The sequence below is a fragment of the Pseudonaja textilis genome, chromosome 9, assembly GCF_049901715.1.
Source record: "Pseudonaja textilis isolate UNSWEBS1 chromosome 9, rPseTex1.2, whole genome shotgun sequence".
Classification (NCBI taxonomy): domain Eukaryota; kingdom Metazoa; phylum Chordata; class Lepidosauria; order Squamata; family Elapidae; genus Pseudonaja; species Pseudonaja textilis.
The window spans coordinates 15816303-15836582 of NC_141998.1; the positions used below are offsets into that span (position 1 = coordinate 15816303).

Sequence of the window (20280 nt, forward strand, 5' to 3'; positions counted from 1 at the left end):
TGAGTCAATCTTGAGCCTGGTGAGATTTGAACTGCCAAATTGCAGGCAGACAACAGTCAGCAGAAGTAGTCTGCAGTACTGCACTCTAACCATTCAGTCGCTACAGCTCATAAAATAAACAGCTTATTGCCCTATTTCCTGGTTGTTGACATCTACATTTCAATGTCAGTCCTGCATGGGTTTTTTTGAGGTGGGCCATCTGGGCAGTCATGTCTGTTAGAGAGATAGGAAATAGCCAGTTTTATTTTAAGAGTCTGTTGCATATGAATTAATGCAAATTTGAATGATGGTGCAAAGAAGCATCTGCCAAAGTCCATATTAGGGAGGTCAATCTATCTTATCTAAAACATCTTTCCTGCTTCTTACATGCTGTCCTGGCCAAGCATGGCTGGAAGGAGAAAAACACAGCCACGGAATAACATCCTCTCCTGAAATGGAGCAATTCCACATAGTACATGCCTGGTTCTTGATTGCATTTCTATCACCAAATTGTTGGAAGTGCAATCAAGAACCAGGCATGTACTATCATATGTGGTGGTCATGTAAAACAGCAAATGAGTATTGGCGAAAAATCCAGACATGATTGGAAGAGCTGATCGGACAAAAAAATAGAATTTAAACCAGATTATTTTTTATTAGGAGTCACAAATGAGAGATATAGCAAAGGGGTGACTTATTTAATAATTCATATTATAATCGAAGCAAGAATGGTTTTTGCCCCAAACTGGAAAAATAGGGAAATTCCCTTTGAAGTGATTAAGAAAATACTGAGTTGCGTTGAAATGGATAGATTGATGTTGGAATTGAAAAATAAAGATGAGACAAAATATCATGAGATGTGGAATAAATTTTACCAATGGTTGGAACAGAGAGGAGAGACCCAGAGTAAAAAATAACCAGGATTGTTATTTGGAGAATGGAGAATTGAAGTTATGAATATAATCATAACAGAATATAATATTCAAAAGTTAAAAATCAATATAGATAATATTATGATGGATAGACCAATTGTACAAAGGAAACAATGTATATATGATATCTATCGTATATTTTAGTATGTAAGGCAAAGATGATGCCAGGACAGTTACACTGTGTCCAATGTTTTAATGTGCAATTAATAAAATTTGTTTTAACAAATGAAATGGAGCAATTCTGGTCATTATGCAGATTGAGCTCAAAAGGAAAGGTGGACATTTTAGAAGGAGCACTGTGTTAGTCTAAGGTGGCAAAAAAATGTCAGGAATCTGATCATTCCTTTTCCAGCCAATAATTTTTATTCATTTTTTGTGAGCTGCAACTCACTTCATTGGAACTGTAGGAGAAGAGAGTAAAACACCTTTTAGGGATTCTAGCATTCCTTCCAATTGCTGCTTGTTCCACCATCATCTCCAAGGAGCAAACAACCTTTGCATGTTTTCCTATTCCCTCTCTCTTGGATGCTCCTGAGCAAAGGCCAGTGGTTCAGACATGCCCAATTTTTCTTCATGAATGAACTTTTATTTGTTTATGGGCACAGACCAATAGGGAAAGGGCAGAAGTAGTGCTGGAAAATTACTGGAGCAATACAAGGGAAGAACCTTCAGTGGTAAAATTCTCTAAGTATTCCATTCATGAAGTAGGGAATAGGAATAGGAATAGGAATAGGATAGAATAGAATAGAATAGAATAGAATAGAATAGAATAGAATAGAATAATAGAGCTGGAAGGGACCTCGGAGGTCTTCTAGTCCAGCCTCCTGCTCAAGCAGGAAACTCTATACCATTTCAGACAAATCATTGTTCAATCTCTTTGTAAACACCTCCGGTGTTGGCGCACCTACAATTTGTGGAGGCAAGTTGTTCCACTGATTAATTGCTCTCACTGTAAGGAAATTCTTCCTTAGTTGTAGGTTTGTTCTCTCCTTCATTAGTTTTCATCCATTGCTTCTTGTCCTGCCTTCAGGTGTTTTGCAGAATAGGCTGACAATTTCAAAAGCCACCTTAGTGAAGATTGGGGCAGAAAAGAAGCAATCATAATTGCACGGGGAAGTAGATGAGGCATACCAAGGGCATTTGCACAAGTAGCAGGCTAATATTCAGTTTCTGGATGTGTGCTCAGTGCTAGGATGTTTGGTTTTTGGTTACATCATAGCCATTTATTGTATGCTGCTTTTTAAATATTTTTTCGTCCTTGTTAAAGATAGCCTAGGAAACTATAATACTGAAGTCTCTATATCCTACAGTACTCTCCATGATCCACTATTTAAAACTTATGACAACAGCTGCCGGATGTTTTACACAAATAAGCCAGTACTCACATGCATGAATTTATATCTGTATGGTGGCTGAAAGGAATCTGTCCAACTAAGCAGAGATTTGAATGAGCGCCAAATCGGATCTGGCCTAGCAATTCAGATGTGTGAAACTTTAACCCGACATTCTTCAAAGCAAATATGATCTGGATAAGTGGGAAACAGGCATGGTTGGCATCTCCAGAATAGTTGGCAACCCTTAACCTCACCAAAAGTATGAGGTTAATTTCTTCCCCTCCCAATGGAGAGTGATGAGAAGTATTGTCCAAAACATCTGGAAAGGGCCAATCATTTGCACCTGATCTGGAGTTGCTTTTGCTCTTCCAAAATGCAAACCCGCACATTGAAAAGTCAATCATTCAATCAATCAGAATAGAGCTGGAAGGGACCTTGGAGGTCTTCTAGTCCAGCCCCCTGCTCAAGCAGGAGACCCTATACCATTTCAGATAGGAGGCTGTCCAGTCTCTTCTTAAAAGCCTCCGGTGATGAAGCATCCACAACTTCTGGTGGCAAGCTGTCATTTTTCTCACGGTTAGGAAGTTTCTCCTTAATTACAGGTTGCTTCTCTCCTTGATTAGTTTCCAACTATTATCTCTTGTCTTGCCTCCTGGTGTTTTGGAAAATAAATTGACCCCTTCCTCTTTGTAGCAGCCCCTCAAATACTGGAATACTACTATCATGCCCCCGCCCCCCAGTCCTTCTTTTCTCTAGACTGTCCAGAGAAAAGAATACATCCCACTCATCTAAAGTAAAGTGTTTTAATTTCTTTCCTGTTTAGTAAAACGGTAAAAGGATTTTTAATCCTGGTCCTCTAATGAAGAGGGGCTAAGATATGCTTCCATCTCAACCCCCCTTTGCAAAAGTACGTTGCTGCTTTTTCCTCCTCTTTCTCACTCTCTTTTTCCCCTCTATAGCACAGGAACAGCAATCAGCAACAACTCCCACACATAAACTAAGAGTTCTGCTGGCCCTGTTGTTATTTCATGTTTAGCGCTCCAGTAATTAGAAATGTTTATGCCAGGCAGAGACACTGACTCTCAAGCTGTCAAGAGGGTTGGGGAAGGGGCTACAACAGCTTAAAGCAAAACAGTCAACCTATATTAATTTGGAATTACTACAAATGAAAAAGCTGGTTAAATCCAACAGTTCTAACATCCATCCATTCATCTATCTATCTATCTATCTATCTATCTATCTATCTATCTATCTATCTATCTATCTATCTATCTATCTATCTATCTATCTATCTATCTATGCCTCCCTTTCATGGATACACATCTTTCATTCATTCTCCAACATGTCAGCAAACTCAAGTAAATACAATGAAAGACCATCTATGACTCCCACTCTCTAATTTCCCATGTCCCATAAAGGACATAATAGACCCTCAGCCAAGGGGGAGAAGTCTGCTTTTTAGGAAAGAGATTCAGCCCTTAATACCCCCTACAGTTTTGCTGGAAATCCAAAGACTGTTTCCATTAATCTTTTGTCAATGACAACAGCAGCACTGAAAAATCCTGGCTTTTGTTCCTTGACTTTAATTGTTTGTCCCCCTAGTCAATTTTATCACCTTCCTGTGTAAAACTTGGTGGTACAGGTTTTTGTTTTAAAGTATAATATAATTGTACATACATTACAGCAATCCATCCTGGGAGATTGATAGGTGCTCGGAAGTCTGTGATCCGCTTTCTGCTCCACTTCCAAGAAAGAAAAGCTTTCTTTATTTTCTCCTCCGGTTGCCTTCGGATCTATTCTTTGGCAGGTGCTTAAGTTTGAGTGGAGCTTCCTGCCTGTGCCATCCAGGACAGCTTCTCCAGTCTAACCAGCCAGCTCTGATTCTTGTGCTTTTTAATTTCTCTCTCTTTCTCTCTCTCTCTCTAGCTTATTTTACAGCAACTCCCCTTGCTTCCAACTAACACCCGTAAATACTTAAAGAGACAGGCAGTCTAGCATCAAGAGCTCTTTGTCATAGAAACAAGACAGTGGGGCAAAAATCACACCCAACATTTTAGGGCCACTTCAATGAGTCACTTTTATTAGTTCATTGAGACCCATTTATGGCGGGTTTATCCCTACCAAACCTCATTCATTATGGACTTAGAGGTCTTAGACATTAAAAGGTATGTGGTGTGAATGCACACAATTTATTTTATTTATTTATTTGTCAAGCATTTATTAGATAACAGATATAAGTATAAACATGATTATTAATACATGAAATAGATAAGAGTAAAAGGGAACACTAGAACAGGGATGGTAGGCATGTTGGTGTGCTTATGCACACCCCTTAAAGACCTCTTAGGAATGGGGTGAGGTCAACAGTAGACAGTCTAAGGTTAAAATTTTTGGGATTTTGGGAAGAAACCACAGAGTCAATAAAGCAGCTTGGTTGCAACATGAAATGTTACAAACATAATGGAAAAGTGACCTGCAGATGATGGTAGATATGGCCTTCACGATGGACAGTGAGTATCTATGCTCCCCACCCCCATCCTCCATTGTCTCCTGGAGTTGGCCCAAATTCATGTTCATTGTGTGAATGGCACTATCTAACCAACTTATCTTTGCTGTCCCCTTCTCCTTTTGCCTTCAGTCTTTCCCAACATGAAGGTCTTTTCCAATGAGTCCTTTGTCCCAAAGGTGCTTTTTCAAGAGATGAAGAAGCTTCTTGGATGAGAAGCGAAAACGTCTTCAAGGAAAAACCAGAAAGTTCAGTTTCCTCTTGAAAAAGCACCTTTAGGACAACCATGACCTGGCTGACTGAGAATCTCCATAGACAATGTGTCCTTTCTTCTCACTTGATGGCCAAAATATTTCAGCTTCAGCTTCAGTATCTGTCCTTTCAAAGAAGAGTCGGGGTTGATTTCTTTTAGGATTGATTGATTTGGTCTCCTTGCAGTCCAAGGGACTCTCAAGAGTCTTCTCCAGGACCATAATTTGAACGCATCAATTATCCGGTGCTCAGCTTTCCTTATGATCCAATTCTCACATCAGTCTGTTACTACTGGAAAAACCATAGCTTTGACTATATGGACCTTTTCAACAAAGTGATGTCTTTGTTTTCATATTAGTTTACCTTGTATCTACAGGCTCACATTTTTATCTCTAGATAAATCAGGTTCATCTTAGGCTTAGCATACCATGTACACATAAACTAAAGGCCATCCTGGATTCAGATGGCACAGTAAATTCATCTGAAGACTTCATCCCAATTCGGTGGAGCAATGCCTATTAAGCAGACTGCTCATATTGTGTCAACTCAGCCATCCTTTCTTAACTCTACCAGCCTCATAAGCTTATCAAGAGAAGGCTTAATGCCTGCACATTATTTTATGATAAGAGAAGTAAATTTTGCTGCACCATAAAACTATGAGGACTTCTAGGATTTATTTCTTGCCTGTTGTGCTGTTGAGTGTGTGTCATGATTTCCTGAGACTCCCGAGTTAATACAGCATATATAATTAATCACTTAAAGATCTAAAAGGCTTGTCATCTCTTAAGAGAAAAGCGAGATATAGATATAATAATAAATCAAAAACTAAAAGTTCACACCCAGTCTGTGGATAGATTTAACTAATTATTTTCTCCTAATTTAAATGAGGCATGGATCAGATGGCATGCCTTAGCAATCCAAAATCTCATTAAGATTGTGCAAGACTTTAAGAAAAGAAGGGAATTCTGTCTGAGTGTGAGCAAAGTGAGAGGGTGTGAATTAGTGTGGCTCAGCTGTGTGTTTGCTTTCTCCCATCTGAGTTGCCTGCCTACATTAAAAAAAAATGTGCTTCCATAAAATAATGGAAGCAATTGGACGTTGCTATGCAACCTTAGAATTCTCCCACTCCATCTTGCAACTTGTCCTTGGCTTGTCTTAATGTGTTGTGTGTATGCATGCACTCATTAGCAAGGGCTTTAAAAAAGTTTTTTTAAAAAACAACAACAACACACAAATAACTGACCATCGTGTTTTGGAACATATTTTAAGCACATGCCATTAGTTGTCCAAAACTTTAGGTTACATTGAGACAGAGGAGAGATTGCTGTTGTATTTTTTTCAGAAGAGACCTGTTGAATTAAATCAGGATCCAATTTCTTCGACATTCTGTTTTCCAAAATGTCAATCCTATGTTTATAGGAAATCCTTAGCATGAAGAAAGCAATATTTATTGAATGCTTCCCAGAAAGCGACATGCAGAAGGAATAATTTCTACATAGTAAGATGCCAGAAAAAAAGGACTTACTAGATCTATTGTCCATTGAAATTCTCTGCCAATTCCACTGAAAGCCACTCTTTCAGTCTTGTGATCATGAATTTCATGAATTGTGAAGTCCCGAGTGTTCTCTGAGCTTGGTGTTTTTCTTGCAGATGTTTTATTACCAAACTAGGCAACATCATCAGGCAGCACCAAGAACTCCACAGATTAATTTGAACTGGATTGCTGCCAAGTGAATACTGGAGTTGGGAGGATATGGGTTAAACTTGTAGTCCTACACTGCTTACCTGATCCAGAGCAGCCATATCAAAACCTGTTTGTTCTATCAGGGAGAAAGATATAGTTACGCCTCTCTTTTCCCCTTTTTAGTTCAGAGTGTTTAGGGGTGGGGTCTATCTTTAAAATCAGGAAATCGATATGAAAGGAAGAGTTACTCTTCTCTTATGGCTTCTACTCAGATAAACACAGTCTATTCAGTTCTCAAAACTTGCTTCTCTTGCTGCAGACATTTCATCACCGGACTTGATAACATCGTCAGTGAATGGGGGAGGGAACTCTGCCATGCACTGATTAGTTATCTGACCCGATAATCAAATATCTGCAGGAAACAAGTACAGTAGCTCAGAGAACACCAAGAATCCAGCAATGTAACCCTAAATTGCATATATTCTCCGCTGTTGCAGTCTACCATTAATTTAGTCCACACCTTTGCAAATTCATTTTCTTCTGATTTCAGTGGGATCTATTTGCATTCATCCCATCAGCCACTCCTAGAGCAAGACCCATTTAAAGCTGTGCTTCTTTCGGAGCAAAAGTGCCGATTGTTCAGCAGTAGCACATGGCTGAGACAGTTCTCTAGTTCTTCTACTTGGAAGAAAAAGACGTTGGCCTGTAGCCACTCTAAACATGGGGCAATTACTGTCATGTTGATTACAATACTTGTCAAGTTTTGTTTGAATTTATATAAGGCTGAACAGCATGGCGTGTTGCAGTGGTGAGGATGTTTAAAGAGTAAGTGATGATTTTTCTATGACAAGCAGATCGCAATAAAGAGAGAGGTTGCGAACAACAGTTACTGCACCAGCTGAGGTGGATTTATAAGAGATTAGGCTAGCCTACTGTAAATCTAGATTTGAATCCACAGCAGTCTTTCCCCAGCTAGATTTCCTTCAAGATATTCAAGACTGTCAGACTTTCAAGCCAGAATCTGGAAAGCAAAAGGCTGGGGTAAAAGAATTGTGCCTAACTTAAAACAAAATTAAACCAATCTCATTCAAGTGATGAAATCAAAATATTCTAAATCTATTTGCTCCAAAGAAGAAGCTTTGTCTGAAATTCTTATGTTTTGGCTACTTGTGTTAGGAGCATGACTACCAAAGCGGATGAAAATGTTCTGTCTTCAAATGTTCTGTCTCTTTTCTAATGGGACTTATCCCAGCTTCCTACACTCCAGTTAAATGCTATAGTGATGAGTTCCATTTATAACATTTTTGTAGACCAGGAAGCAGAGACAGACTAGCAGATTAAAGAGAATGGCATAGAAAAACAGAATCATTGTGCTGGGCGTATCGTGGAAGTCTCCTAATCCAACTCTCTGTCCAGGGAAGGAATTATCAAACCATCCCAAACTTAGGGTTGCCAGCTCAATCATGGGTTTGGACTAGAAGACCGTCAAGGTCCCTTCCAACTCTGTTATTCTATATTCTGTAAATGGTGGTTTAAACTTCTTTTGAAAATCCCCAGGGATGGAGAACATCTAACTCCATAACACTTCCTTAGCTTCCATTCATTGGTTCTTATCCTAGCCTTGGTTCTAATTAGAAGCCTTTGTTCTTGCCCTTGCCCTACCCTATGGACATTATGCAGAATAAATACACCCCCTCTTCCCTGTACAACCTCTCAAGTGTAAGAAGACGGCTATCATGTCTCCCTTTTTGCCTTCTGTAGGCCAACATACCACAATGATTTAAACAAGCATAATAGGATTTACCGTGCACGTCCATCTTTGTTGTTCTTTATCTTTTTCCCCAGCATCCTTTTTGTTTTGATCAAAACTCAGCACAGTATTTCAGGTAGTCTGACTAGTGCAATGTAAAGCAGAATTATTATTATACGTCTCTTGATCCAAGCCAACACTACACTGGCACTTCTGCCAACTGCAGCACATTGCTAGCTCATGCTTAATCTGTGGTTTACTAGGACACCCAGATCCTTCTTATAAATCATACTGCTGAGCCAAGAACTGTCTATCTTGTACCTTGAATCTCTTTTTTTCTAGCTGGGTTGAGAGCCTTTCATTTCCCACCACTGAACTGCATATTTATTTATTAAACATCTGGCCAAGGTGATATTGTTGAACAATATCAAATCTAGCTATATCCCTTTGAACCCTGAACCTTTCTTCTGAGTTACCAATAATCTGTTTCACTTTGTATTATCTGCAGATTTCCTGACCATTCTTTCTATCCCTTTGTCAAAGCCATTCATAAAGATATTGAAGGCTTTCATGCCTAAGGCCGGACTAGAACTTGCAGTCTCCTGGTGATTGATCCTAATTCACCCAGCCAGCTTTCGTACCTAAGATGGAACTAGAACTCCCAGTTTCTACCCTGATGCTTTCACCACTAGAGCAAACTGCCTCTCGATGCCCATCAATATTAATCTCCAATCATCCAATTTAGAGAGAGTCTTTTCATCTGGAAAGGAGGTCCATGGTGTGATTTTTACTTCTTTTTGGTTATTCAGCCAGCAAATTTTGATTCTGAAGTTAGAAGCTTGTACAGCCGTTCTGAAATCCTCATTGTCAACAGCTCGCTGGTTGCAAAAGGTTATCGTTCTAACTCTTCCAGGTGTCATTCGTCCTTCTGCATTTTTGTCCTGACAATGTTTTCAAGAATATTCATATTAAAATTGGCTTCTAAATAAAGGTTCTTTCATTTCTGTGGCTCAAAGCCCAACAAAAAAAAGGAGAGATTTGTCTTTCTTTCAGTGGGTGTTGTAAACTCTGTTGATAATCCTCCCCAGGGAGTGTGTTTTTTATTTGCTCTTAAGCAGATGCTTTTACAATTCAGTTTTGGACGTTTCCTAGATTCCTCATTGCTCAATACCTAGCTTTTTTCACAGCTAGATTTACCCCCTGTTTTTTGTTTTGTGTAAAAACCGTCAAGTTCATATTAGGTCGAAGGAAGCCCAAGAGACTTTAATAAAAGAGGGCAATTTTCATCCTCCAACAACACCAACAGTGTCCTTTTGCCACTGTCTATTAGTATATAGCTCTTCAGTCCAAATGCTCATAAAACAGGAAACAGATCAGTGTGCAATTAATATACATTCATAGAAAATTTTACTGGACTATCCCAAATTTTCTAGGAGACTAGATGTAATTTTATGTTTGGAATCTTCCTATATCTGTGTCTGGAATCCGCACTGCATATCAGACATTAATACAATCGAGCGAGTCCAGAAGTATTTCATGAGAAGAGTACTACACATCTCTGCTCGCAACAGAATACTCTATATCACCAGGCTTGAGATTTTGGGCGTGGACAACCTTGAACTATGCTGCCTATGGTTAGACTTAAGTCTAGAGCCCACTGTAACTACATAGCCAACAAGGCATTAAGAGTTGTTAACCTAATCTTGCATAGCTTTTTCTCTGGTAATATTACACTAATAACTAGAGCATACAAAATATTTTCTAGACCAATACTCGAATACAGCTCATCAGTCTGGAACCCACAATCTGATATTAACACAGTTGAGAAAGTCTGGATATATTTCACAAGAAGAGTTCTCCACTCCTCTACTCATTGCAGAATACCTTATACCACCAGACTCGAAATTCTAGACCTAGAAAACCTAGAACTACGCCGCCTTCGGTCCGATCTAAGTATAGTATATAAAATCATACATTACAATGTCCTACCAGTCAATAAATACTTCAGCTTCAACCATAACAACACAAGAGCAAACAATAGATACAAACTCAAGGTTAATCGCACCAAACTTGATTGCAGGAAATATGACTTCAGCAATAGAGTGGTCAATGTCTGGAATACTCTATCTGACTCTGTGGTTTCTTCCCCAAACCCCAAAAACTTTAACCTTAGACTGTCTACTATTGACCTCACCCCTTTCCTAAGAGGTCTGTCAGGGGCGTGCATAAGCGCACCAATGTGCCTACTGTCCCTGTCCTATTGTTTCTTTTATTTTTTTATTTTTTTATATGTATCAATGTATTCATAACTATGTTTTTACTTATACCTATTATCTTGTAAGCAATTGACAAATAAAAATAAATAAATAAATAAATAAAAATAAAAATTATCTGCTACAATGTCCTGTCAATGACTACTTCAGCTTTAACCACAACAATACAAGAACACACAACTGATACAAACTCAATGTAAACCACTTCAAACTTGATTGCAGTAAGTACAACTTCAGCAACGGAGTGGTCAATGCCTAGGATGCACTACCTGACTCTGTTGTTACCTGCTCAAACCCCCACTCCTTTACCTTCAAACTAACCTCTTTTGACCTCACCCCATTCCTAAGAGGTCTGTAAGGGGCGTGCATAAGCGCACCATCGTGCCTACCATCCCTGTCCTCTTGTCCCCATTTATTCATACCTATTTCTTGTATTCTTACTCATGTTTATACTTATATCTATTATCTTGTAAGCGATTGACAAATCAAATAAATAAATAAATCTGACTGCTATTCTCGTTTTCTTGACCCACAAGTTCTGTTAATGAAAAAGGAAATGCTCTCCTCTTGAAAGCTCAGTGTCGTTCAGCAGCCTGCATAATTCTGTTGCTTTTGTAGCTTTATACAAAGATGGAATGTCATGGGGCTAAACTACAACTTCCAGCAGCTCTCAACACTGACCATGCAGGCTGGATACTATGAGTCTCTCATAATTAGAAAGTCCATCTGCCTTCTTTGCAGAGATAAAATCTTCTAACTTAACTCAATATCTGATGTCTACATGAACATGATTTCCATGGATGGTCATTGCCATCTTATGGCATGCATTGTTCAGCTCTGTCTAGCTGGCCTCCTGGTTTACTTCAAAGTACTAATCAGATCTAAACCTGCCTAGGTTTTCAAGATCAGACAGGTCAGATAAGTACTAGTATAGTGGGAACTTTGGTGCTCTCTGAGGTTGGTGGTTTTCTTGCAGACCTTTCATTACCAAATTAGGTAACATCACCAGTGCACTGATGATGTTACCTAATTTGGTAATGAAATATTTGACCCCACAATTCAACCCTGAGAAACATTCTCTTCTATCAGTAGTACCATCACAGCTAGGGTTTTTTAGTGGTAGGTAGTTCTCTATTTAAAAGTATCTCTCTCTCTCTTTTTTTCTCAGTCCAGGGTTGATTGAAAAGGAGGACAGACATCCCCAAAGAGAGTAGGGAACTTAATTTGTCCTTCCTTAGCTCAAATCTGGTTCAAATATCAACTGATCATAAATTATACCAGAGTGTGTTGTATTTTTATTCAAATCATAATAATTATGTCTAGATATTTTTCTTTAGCAGATGAAAATTATATGCAAACCTTGATCCTCTATGACTTATTTTTAGATATTATTTTTAGTACCACTCCTTTAGCTGTGCTTTTTAGTCCACTTTAACATTGTGAGGCTACAGCAAACCTTAGGAGGGAAGACATATATTGGCTGGGAAAGGGTTAAATTTGTCACCATGCCACCTTTTTTAAATAGTGAACTATAGGTGACATGTTGCCATGAGAACGACATAACTAGCCAATTGCTTTTTGATACTCTCAGAGAACATTGTAAATGTGAAAACTGAGCTGAGCTGTTGATAGAGACTTCTTTCCTTCTCTTCTCAGTTAAAAAAGAAGTAATTCAGGTATTGCAATGGTTTGTGGGAAAAGACCTTGGAATATATGGAGAGCAGATGCTGCCTAGGGAACGGTTAGATAAGAGGGAGCACAGCCTCCAGCTGAATAGTGGGTGGGGTGAGAGACTCAGAAGGGACCCTCCCTAGTTTCTCAGGTTATAAAGGTGATGGCAGGAGAAACTTTCAGAATTGCAAGATTCTGTTGATGTAGGTTTACAATAAGGTAGAATTAGCTTATCCAGTCATGTTTCCTGTCTGAACTATCTGGTAAGACTGGCAGGTGTTTAACTGCACTTGGAAAGAGATTGAAGCGAGGAAAGAGATTCTGAAACTTTTGGGAACTTCATACTCTTAGGAAATAATTGATGGAGATGTGATCTGGGAGCAGTTTAACTACCTGTTGAAACATACGCAATTTCACCACACATAGTTGGTCTCTCTATCCACCCATCCACCCTTCCATCCATCTGCCTGTCTACTTAGTTCTCTATCAGTGGTGGGATTTAATTTTTTTTACTACCAGTTCTGTGGGCATGGCTTGGTGAGCGTGGCTTGGTGGGTGTGGCAGGGGCGTGTAAAATCCCCATTCCCTCCCCACTCCTGGGGGAAGGTTACTGCAAAATCCCCATTCCCTCCCCACCCCACTAACCTGCTTTCCAGCTTCCTTCTCCTGTGTAGGGCAATCAAAGAAGACTCAGCTGATCAGCTGGGACTCAGGAGGCAGAGAATAGATGGGGGCGGGGCCAGTCAGAGGTGGTATTTGCTGGTTCTCTGAATTTCTCAAAATTTCCACTACCGGTTCTCCAGAACTGGTCAGAACCTGCTGAATACCACCTCTGTTCTCTATCCATATTATATGGAAATAACTCCAAACCAGGGGTGTCAAATTCATGTTGTCACGGCGGTGTCATGTGACGTATTGGGACTTTCCCCCCCTTCGTTGAACTGGGCATGGGGATGGGCAGAGTGTGATGCATCCAGCCCACAGTCCGGGAGTTTGGCAGCCCTGCTTTAAATAAATATAAAAGAAATGCCAATTTATTTTTATGGAGCCCCTTCTCAAATGGAGCCAATCTTGATAATGGTGATGCCTTGGACCTTCTCACTACTCAGAGAAGATGATACATAGAATAAGACAGCAAACATTTTGCACATGTCCATTCAGCTTTAAATGGAGGGCACTTCCAAATGTCATAGCTTCTAGTCCTTAATCCTTCCAGAGTAATGTGATCATACTCTTTCCTATTGATCTAGGAACCCGATAGGAACACAGTGAGCCAGTCAGTTTTCTCCTTCTAGATGAGACAATAGGTGTCTGCAAAAAATAAACAAACCATAAAACATATTCAATCCATGCTTTGTCCAAACTATTGTCCATGTTGGGACAACAAAAGAGGTTCCCCTCCACTTGCATGTTCTCCTCCATGTTTTCACTATATCTTGTGTGGGCTGGTCTGACCGGTTACAAAACATCTGAACATTTGTAATAGGCTCAGGAGACTGTGTACTCCCAGCCATCATTCCTTCTGTTTTGAAAAACACCATTTGAAATTGTGAAAGTGGCAAAGGATCAAGTCCTCGTTTTTGCAGTCAAAAGCTTTTCTCAACACCTCCACCATACTTCTTGGAGGTTTTGGCACGAGTGGGTGAGTGGGGGTGAAAAGTTCCAAACACAGTGTGTACTGTGCAAGCTGCAGGAACTGGAAGTAATCGTAAAAACAATTCTATGCACCACTGATTTTGTTGATTTAATTCAAATAAATAGAACCCACTCCTGGACAAAATGCTTGTCAAGTTCCCCATCGTTGATCTCAGCCATCATTTCTCTGATAGAACAGGTGAAGCTTAGGAGTCAGCAGGACAGGTGAGACAATAAATTCTCTTCAGTGGGCAAATGAACTGCTCACAAGGCCTTTGAGCTTCATCAGTACAAAAAGCAAGATTATATTTTATAACTTTTTTTTTTTGCTATTTGAGTAGGATTGCAGTTGAGACAGAAATAAATTGTCTCAGCTGCTGAATTCCACAAACAGCTTTTGAACTGGCACAGAATCCTCTGCGGAAGTGCCCTGAATATGTACCAGCTCCTTTAGTTCAGCCCACATTCTCGGATAAAGTTCCTACTAAATTCCTTTCTGCCCATCTCTTTTTAAAGGACTGTAATGGGGTTAATGCCCAGTTGGACAGAATGCAGTTATTGACCTGGGACTACATTTCCCATAATTCTGAGACAGAGTATAACCTCAGCCCATTTGGGTTGATCCAGATGAGGTTTCCTGGTTTATTCTGTTCTTAGTCCATATCAGTTTCACAGATGTTGAGTTTGGCTAATTTTGATCTGTTATCCATGGTGAACAAAAACGTGGAATGAAGTATTTAAACAATCAAAATCTAATCTTTTAATCTTCATGTATGCTGTTATAAATGTTCTTTATCTTAAATGATCCATTCTTCTATTTTAAAATATGCATACTTTTTTGAGCCAAGTGCACTGCAAAATTTGAAGACGTGAAGAATCCATGAAGGAGTTTTTAGATCTGCTCAGTTCTGTAAAGGTCTGCAATGACTAAATCCTGCAAGCATTGTTTATGAACCCCTTATGATCTCTGCCCATCCTAAAAGTTCTGGCAGGATCAGAAGGATCTGGATCTCCTTGATAGAGCAGAGTTATCTGGAAGGACCTTGGAAATATGGCTTATCCATAGCATCTGCCTCATGGAATAGCCTCCCCCAAGATATTTGAGCAGCCAAAATTATGTGGGCCTTTTGAAAAGCTGTTAATATTGTACTGCTTATTCTCCCAAGCATTGGAATCAGAATGTTAATGAAACGTTGTTATATTGGCCTCACCTTGGTTCTTCTCATTGATAATTGTTTATCATGTTTTTATTTTCTGTACATCATCCAGAGTTTCATTAGCTAGATGGACAGCCATATACATTTATTTAATTACAGTAAATAAATTCCTGTTAATGTCCATTATACAACCACTAACTCTCTGAAAAATGTATTGGAAGCCAAGATCTTAATAATGCTATGGTGTCCTTCGCAAAATATGGACTTCCATAGAATGATAGATGATCTTTGACCCAATCATTTGCTAGCAATATAGTCAGGGCACTTCTTTGAATTTACCAAGACTGAATTTTCACATCCAATCTTTGGTACCAATTTCTAAAATTGCACTCAATCTAAACCCTGCTGGCCTTATTATTTGATCTTCTGAATCTTCTAAGATTGAAATTTCCTTTCATAATCCTTCTACCTTTGATGCAAGATTAGCTTAAATATACAACACAATTTGGAAAAACATCACTATAGAAACTTAATCATCTTCCCAAGTACTCTCTTATCTGAGGTAGAAGGACTTAGGCAAATGTAGTAGCCAGAGGCAATATAAATCTGAGCCAGGAATAAGGAGGAAGCTATTAGCTAATTTAGATATTAGCTAATTTACTAGAGTTTATTTATTTAGCATATGGCAAATACATGGACTTTTAGTGGTTCAAAGGTTAATGTCCAATCCACCCAGCCATTCAAGGGCAGGGTACTTGGTCTATGTTGAAAAAAATCAGACATTGGGCAGGTGTAAGCTCTTGATAGACATTCAGACACAATGTGATGGATATTCTGTCAAGGAGAAAACTTAGTAGAAATGAGTTGAACTCTCAGCAGGTATGCCTTGTGGTTATAATCAGTACCTAATTTATAAAAACTACAGAAACTAATCTTGCAACTGAAATCTTTAGATTTAGAATAACTTTATTGTCACTTTGAATGTAAACTAATCAGCATACATTAAAATGAAATTTCATTGCATACAGCGCCCTAAGGCTCTCCACCTTTGACAATACTATTGTTTTAATTGTGTCTCCTTCTTGCTATTACCTGTCCATTCTTTTCTAATAAGTTATTTTGTTCTGCTCATTCTACATTGACTTCATGTGCAGTCCAATCCAATCGCCTTACTTAGTCAAATCAGACCCACAACAAGAAGCTCCTTGTGACTATGTCTGCTCAAAATCAGTGACATGGTTTGTTGCTAGCTTGGCATGTAAAATGTAAATTAAGATAGGCTTAATTACAAACAAAATCAAACCAAATGCAGAAAATTCTTGCCACACCTTCAGGCAAGATAATATCACCCACTTTTCAGAATCTTTCAACTATTATGATACTCCTTCCCTGCCTCACATATTAGATGGGATTGCCGTAGTTGGAAAGGTTGCTTACCACCTCCCTATAGTAGGTCTCCTATAGTAGGTGGTAAGAAACATTTACATTAAACTTCGATTTCTTGATTGCTTATAAAATAACCCCCCCCCCACATACATATGTACGTACGTACATACATACATACATACATATATACATACATATGTGTCTCTGTGTGTGTGTATTTCAGAATCACCCCAGACACACCCCATACCCATGTTTCAGAAGCAATCAAGAAACACTTACACACACCCAACACATGTGTGTGGGTGTGTGTGGGTGTGTATTTTCCTATACTCCAATCATTTGCCCTTGAGTTGCCTTTTGCAATGAAAGCGGAAACTCAACATCAAAACCCTTCTAACTTGCAAGCTCTGCATGAGCTTTTTGCAATGTGTACATTTTCTGTTATATTAGTCACAGTGATTATGTGGTAGATGAATTCCTACTGAGCAAGTTATTGTTATGTTGTTTGTGGAGGGGGCCCCGGAAGTACAAGTCCTGCTGAAACCTCTTTGTCTCCTTAATCCAAACTATTTCAGATTCACTATTAAGTTAATTCCAATTTTCTGTGTTTGCCAAAGAACTACAAGCTTCCTTTTGTTAAGATCTACCAACAAGGCAGCTAGATTAATCCCAGATAAACCAAGCTCCTTAAAATGGGGATGTCTTTACCCCTGTCATAGAACACATGACTATTGTGTGACTGTCATCTTCTTTGTTTAATGGCATCAAAGATCAGGTAAGAACTGGCTGACTTCATATTTCACTTTGATGGCACTAAAGAAGGACCCACATTTCTAGTTGCTTTGGAAAAAGATATTTTCTGATGACTCCCAATCTTCTCTGTCACCAGGTCCTGGTGGGCTATTAGTTTTACTAGCAGTGTTAATAGCTAGAGTTGCCTGAACAATTCGAATTGAGGGTCCAATATGTTTGGAACCAGGGGTGGGATTCAAATTTTTTAACAACCGGTTCTGTGGGCATGGCTTGGTGGTCATGTCATTGGCTGGGCGTGGCCAAGTCAATATCACTCACATCGAGGCACGCATCTCCTCGCCTGGCGTCTCATGACTGTGGGGATGCTGCAACAGAATAAGTGTGAAAAATGGTAATAAGTCACTTTTTTCAGTGCCATTGTAACTGAATGGTCACTCCACACAAGCAAAGTACCAGCAAAGAAGGGGGGAAAAACTCCAGAGACAGGAAGTCTAGTCCTGCCAAGAATGTAATAAGGGTTAACCGAGAGGCAGTTTCTGTAAGCAACACCAGAATATTTCCTTCCTGCCTTCCTTACAGGATTAGGCCAGTAATTTCTTCTAACAACTGGTTCTCCGAACTGCTTAGAATGATAACAACCAGTTCTAGTGAATAGGTGTGAACTGGTAGAATCCCACCCCTGTCTGGAACCCTGGACAGAAGGGTGAAGTTCAGGGGGTTCCCAAGTACAGTTGCCCTGAAACAATGAATTCTCCTCTCCCAAATAAAGAATAAATGGGGAAAATATGGTCAATGATTAGGAAAGAGCTGGAGGATTCTTAGGGGGGATCTTATCCATTAAGGTTTGCTAACATTACAGGTGAAGAAACATAATGAAGTTCTCACTTCTTTCCCTCCAAAAAGAACTTCCTGCACTATGAAAAAAAGATGCAAGGTAGGAACGTACAATCATTATAAAAAGAAGACCCTGTTGTGTAAAGCCCCCTATGCAATTCCATGAATGAGGCAGGAGGATTGCATAATTAATCATCCTTCTGAAATATGCAAAGTGATTGTTTTTTACATCCATTTTTTTTGTTTCATTAAGCATTCAACTGTCTTGATTCTTCCATCGTTCTGCATTATTTCTAGGTTTATTTTCACCACCATGCCTTGCCTCTGATTGATGCAAGATCTTTTTAAAAACGTGTTGAAAGTGCTGGGTTAGAAGGAAGCAGGATGCTTGGAAAATAAATGACTTCTGGTAAGTTGCTTCTGCTAATAGGAGCATGTAGCCTGTTTGTTTTTCTTCTGGAGAGTTTTGCTCTGTGCTTATTAAAGAGGAATGTCTGGTCCTCCATCTCTTTGGGGAAAGTTATGCTTCCACCTTAGAACAGGAGTCTCCAACCTTGGCAACTTTAAGACTTGTGAACTTCAACTCCCAGAGTTCCTCAGCCAGCAAAGTCCACAAGTTGCCAAGGTTGGAGACCCCTGCTTAGAAGACATCTTCTCTATAAATGCTCAGAAGCCTTCCCTCCAACTTCCAACTTCTTTCCCCTGTAGTATTTTACTTCTTTCATATTACATATTCATGAAGCTTGAGATAATAGCAGATGTCTTGTTTTTGCCTCACAAAGAGCTTTGAAAGCCTCCTGGGATCCTAGGAAACTAAATTTAGAACTACAAGTATCATCTAGAGAAGAGGCACACACAGATCATCTTTCTTGCACTTCCCCTAGCAGGACAAGATAAGAGTACAACTGTTCCTACCCCAAATAATGAAGCTCTGAGTAAGATCGCTCTCTCGTGCACGTGCTCTCTCTTTCTCTCTCTCTCAGGTAATCGTGAGTAATAATTAGAGAGGCCTCAGGGATATAGCTAATTATTGGTGGTATTTATTAAGTTTTCATTAAACAAATGTCATGATGAGCCAATCTTTTGCCCCAAGAGCGAAGGAGCTCTTTTGTTCCTCAAATATTGGTTTAGAGACAGATTATTCTGGAAAAAAAATGCAAAATGATTATTACTCTTGAAACCTACATACTAATTTCAGAGTCTGGAGAGAGAAAATGGTGCAGACAAGAAAAAAAAAAGATAGAATCTCACAAAATCTGCTCGTTTTTGCTTCTGCCTATCAATTATCCACATACGATCTTGCATACAATTGCAGAGTGAAACTTTTTTTAAAAAAAACCAGGTTCAAAATAAGGAAGCATAATTTCTTCACAGCTAATTGTATCTGCTTTTCAAAATGACTTTTTCTTTGTTCCATATTCCAGTTATTATCAAACTTCTCGGAGGAATATAATTAAGACATGTTTTGAAAAGAAAAGTACAGTATATACTGATCTTTTAATTCAGACTGTTGCAACATCTTGAACAGCCGTGGTGGGTGAAGGAATAAACTCCTCTGATAGCAAGGAAATGTATTTTCAAATATATGGGCATAGAATCAAGCTGTAATCTTCTAAAGAAGCAGAGGTACATCTTATACGTTACATTGACTCCCCTTCAAGATATCCCTAGGGAACGAAATCTAAAGAGACTTTGTAAAAAATGTGTAAAATAAGGCCAACAAAAGGAGATAGGTTGCAAAAATGGGGACGAACAGAACAAGATTACCATGGAGTTCCATGCACAAAAAATGTACAGAGGTTTAAGCGCAAATATTTTTTCATCAGATTTTTTCATTTTCAAAACTCCTGATGCATGTGTATGTTACAAACTGAAACAGAAGCAGCAGCATTAAAAGTGAATATTAGTGTCTGTACCACTGAATGTAAATGAAGGTGGTATTTGGGAGTGGGGATCAGAGTACATAGATTCCCCCAAAAAATGATAAAAGATTTTTAAAACCTGTAAAAGAGATTCAGATGTTTATCTCACAATGTATCAAACACAAAAGTTTTCCAGTTCGGCTATTGAGGTTATCAGCATTGTGGAAACTAGCACCCAAAGGCCTGGTTGGAGCCCTGTACAAGTCGATCCC

General features: G+C 39.1%; 1 protein-coding gene across 1 annotated transcript in view; it reads right to left on the reverse strand.

Annotated features, from left to right (window-relative positions):
* NRGN (neurogranin) overlaps positions 1-4161 on the reverse strand; it is a 28555-nt gene extending 24394 nt beyond the window's left edge. Inside the window, exon 1 of the mRNA XM_087939010.1 lies at positions 3923-4161. Within this exon, the coding sequence (XP_087795136.1) occupies positions 3923-3937 (15 nt within the window). The 5' untranslated portion in view covers positions 3938-4161. The remainder of the gene's footprint in view (positions 1-3922) is intronic.
* Positions 4162-20280: the final 16119 nt, after the last annotated feature.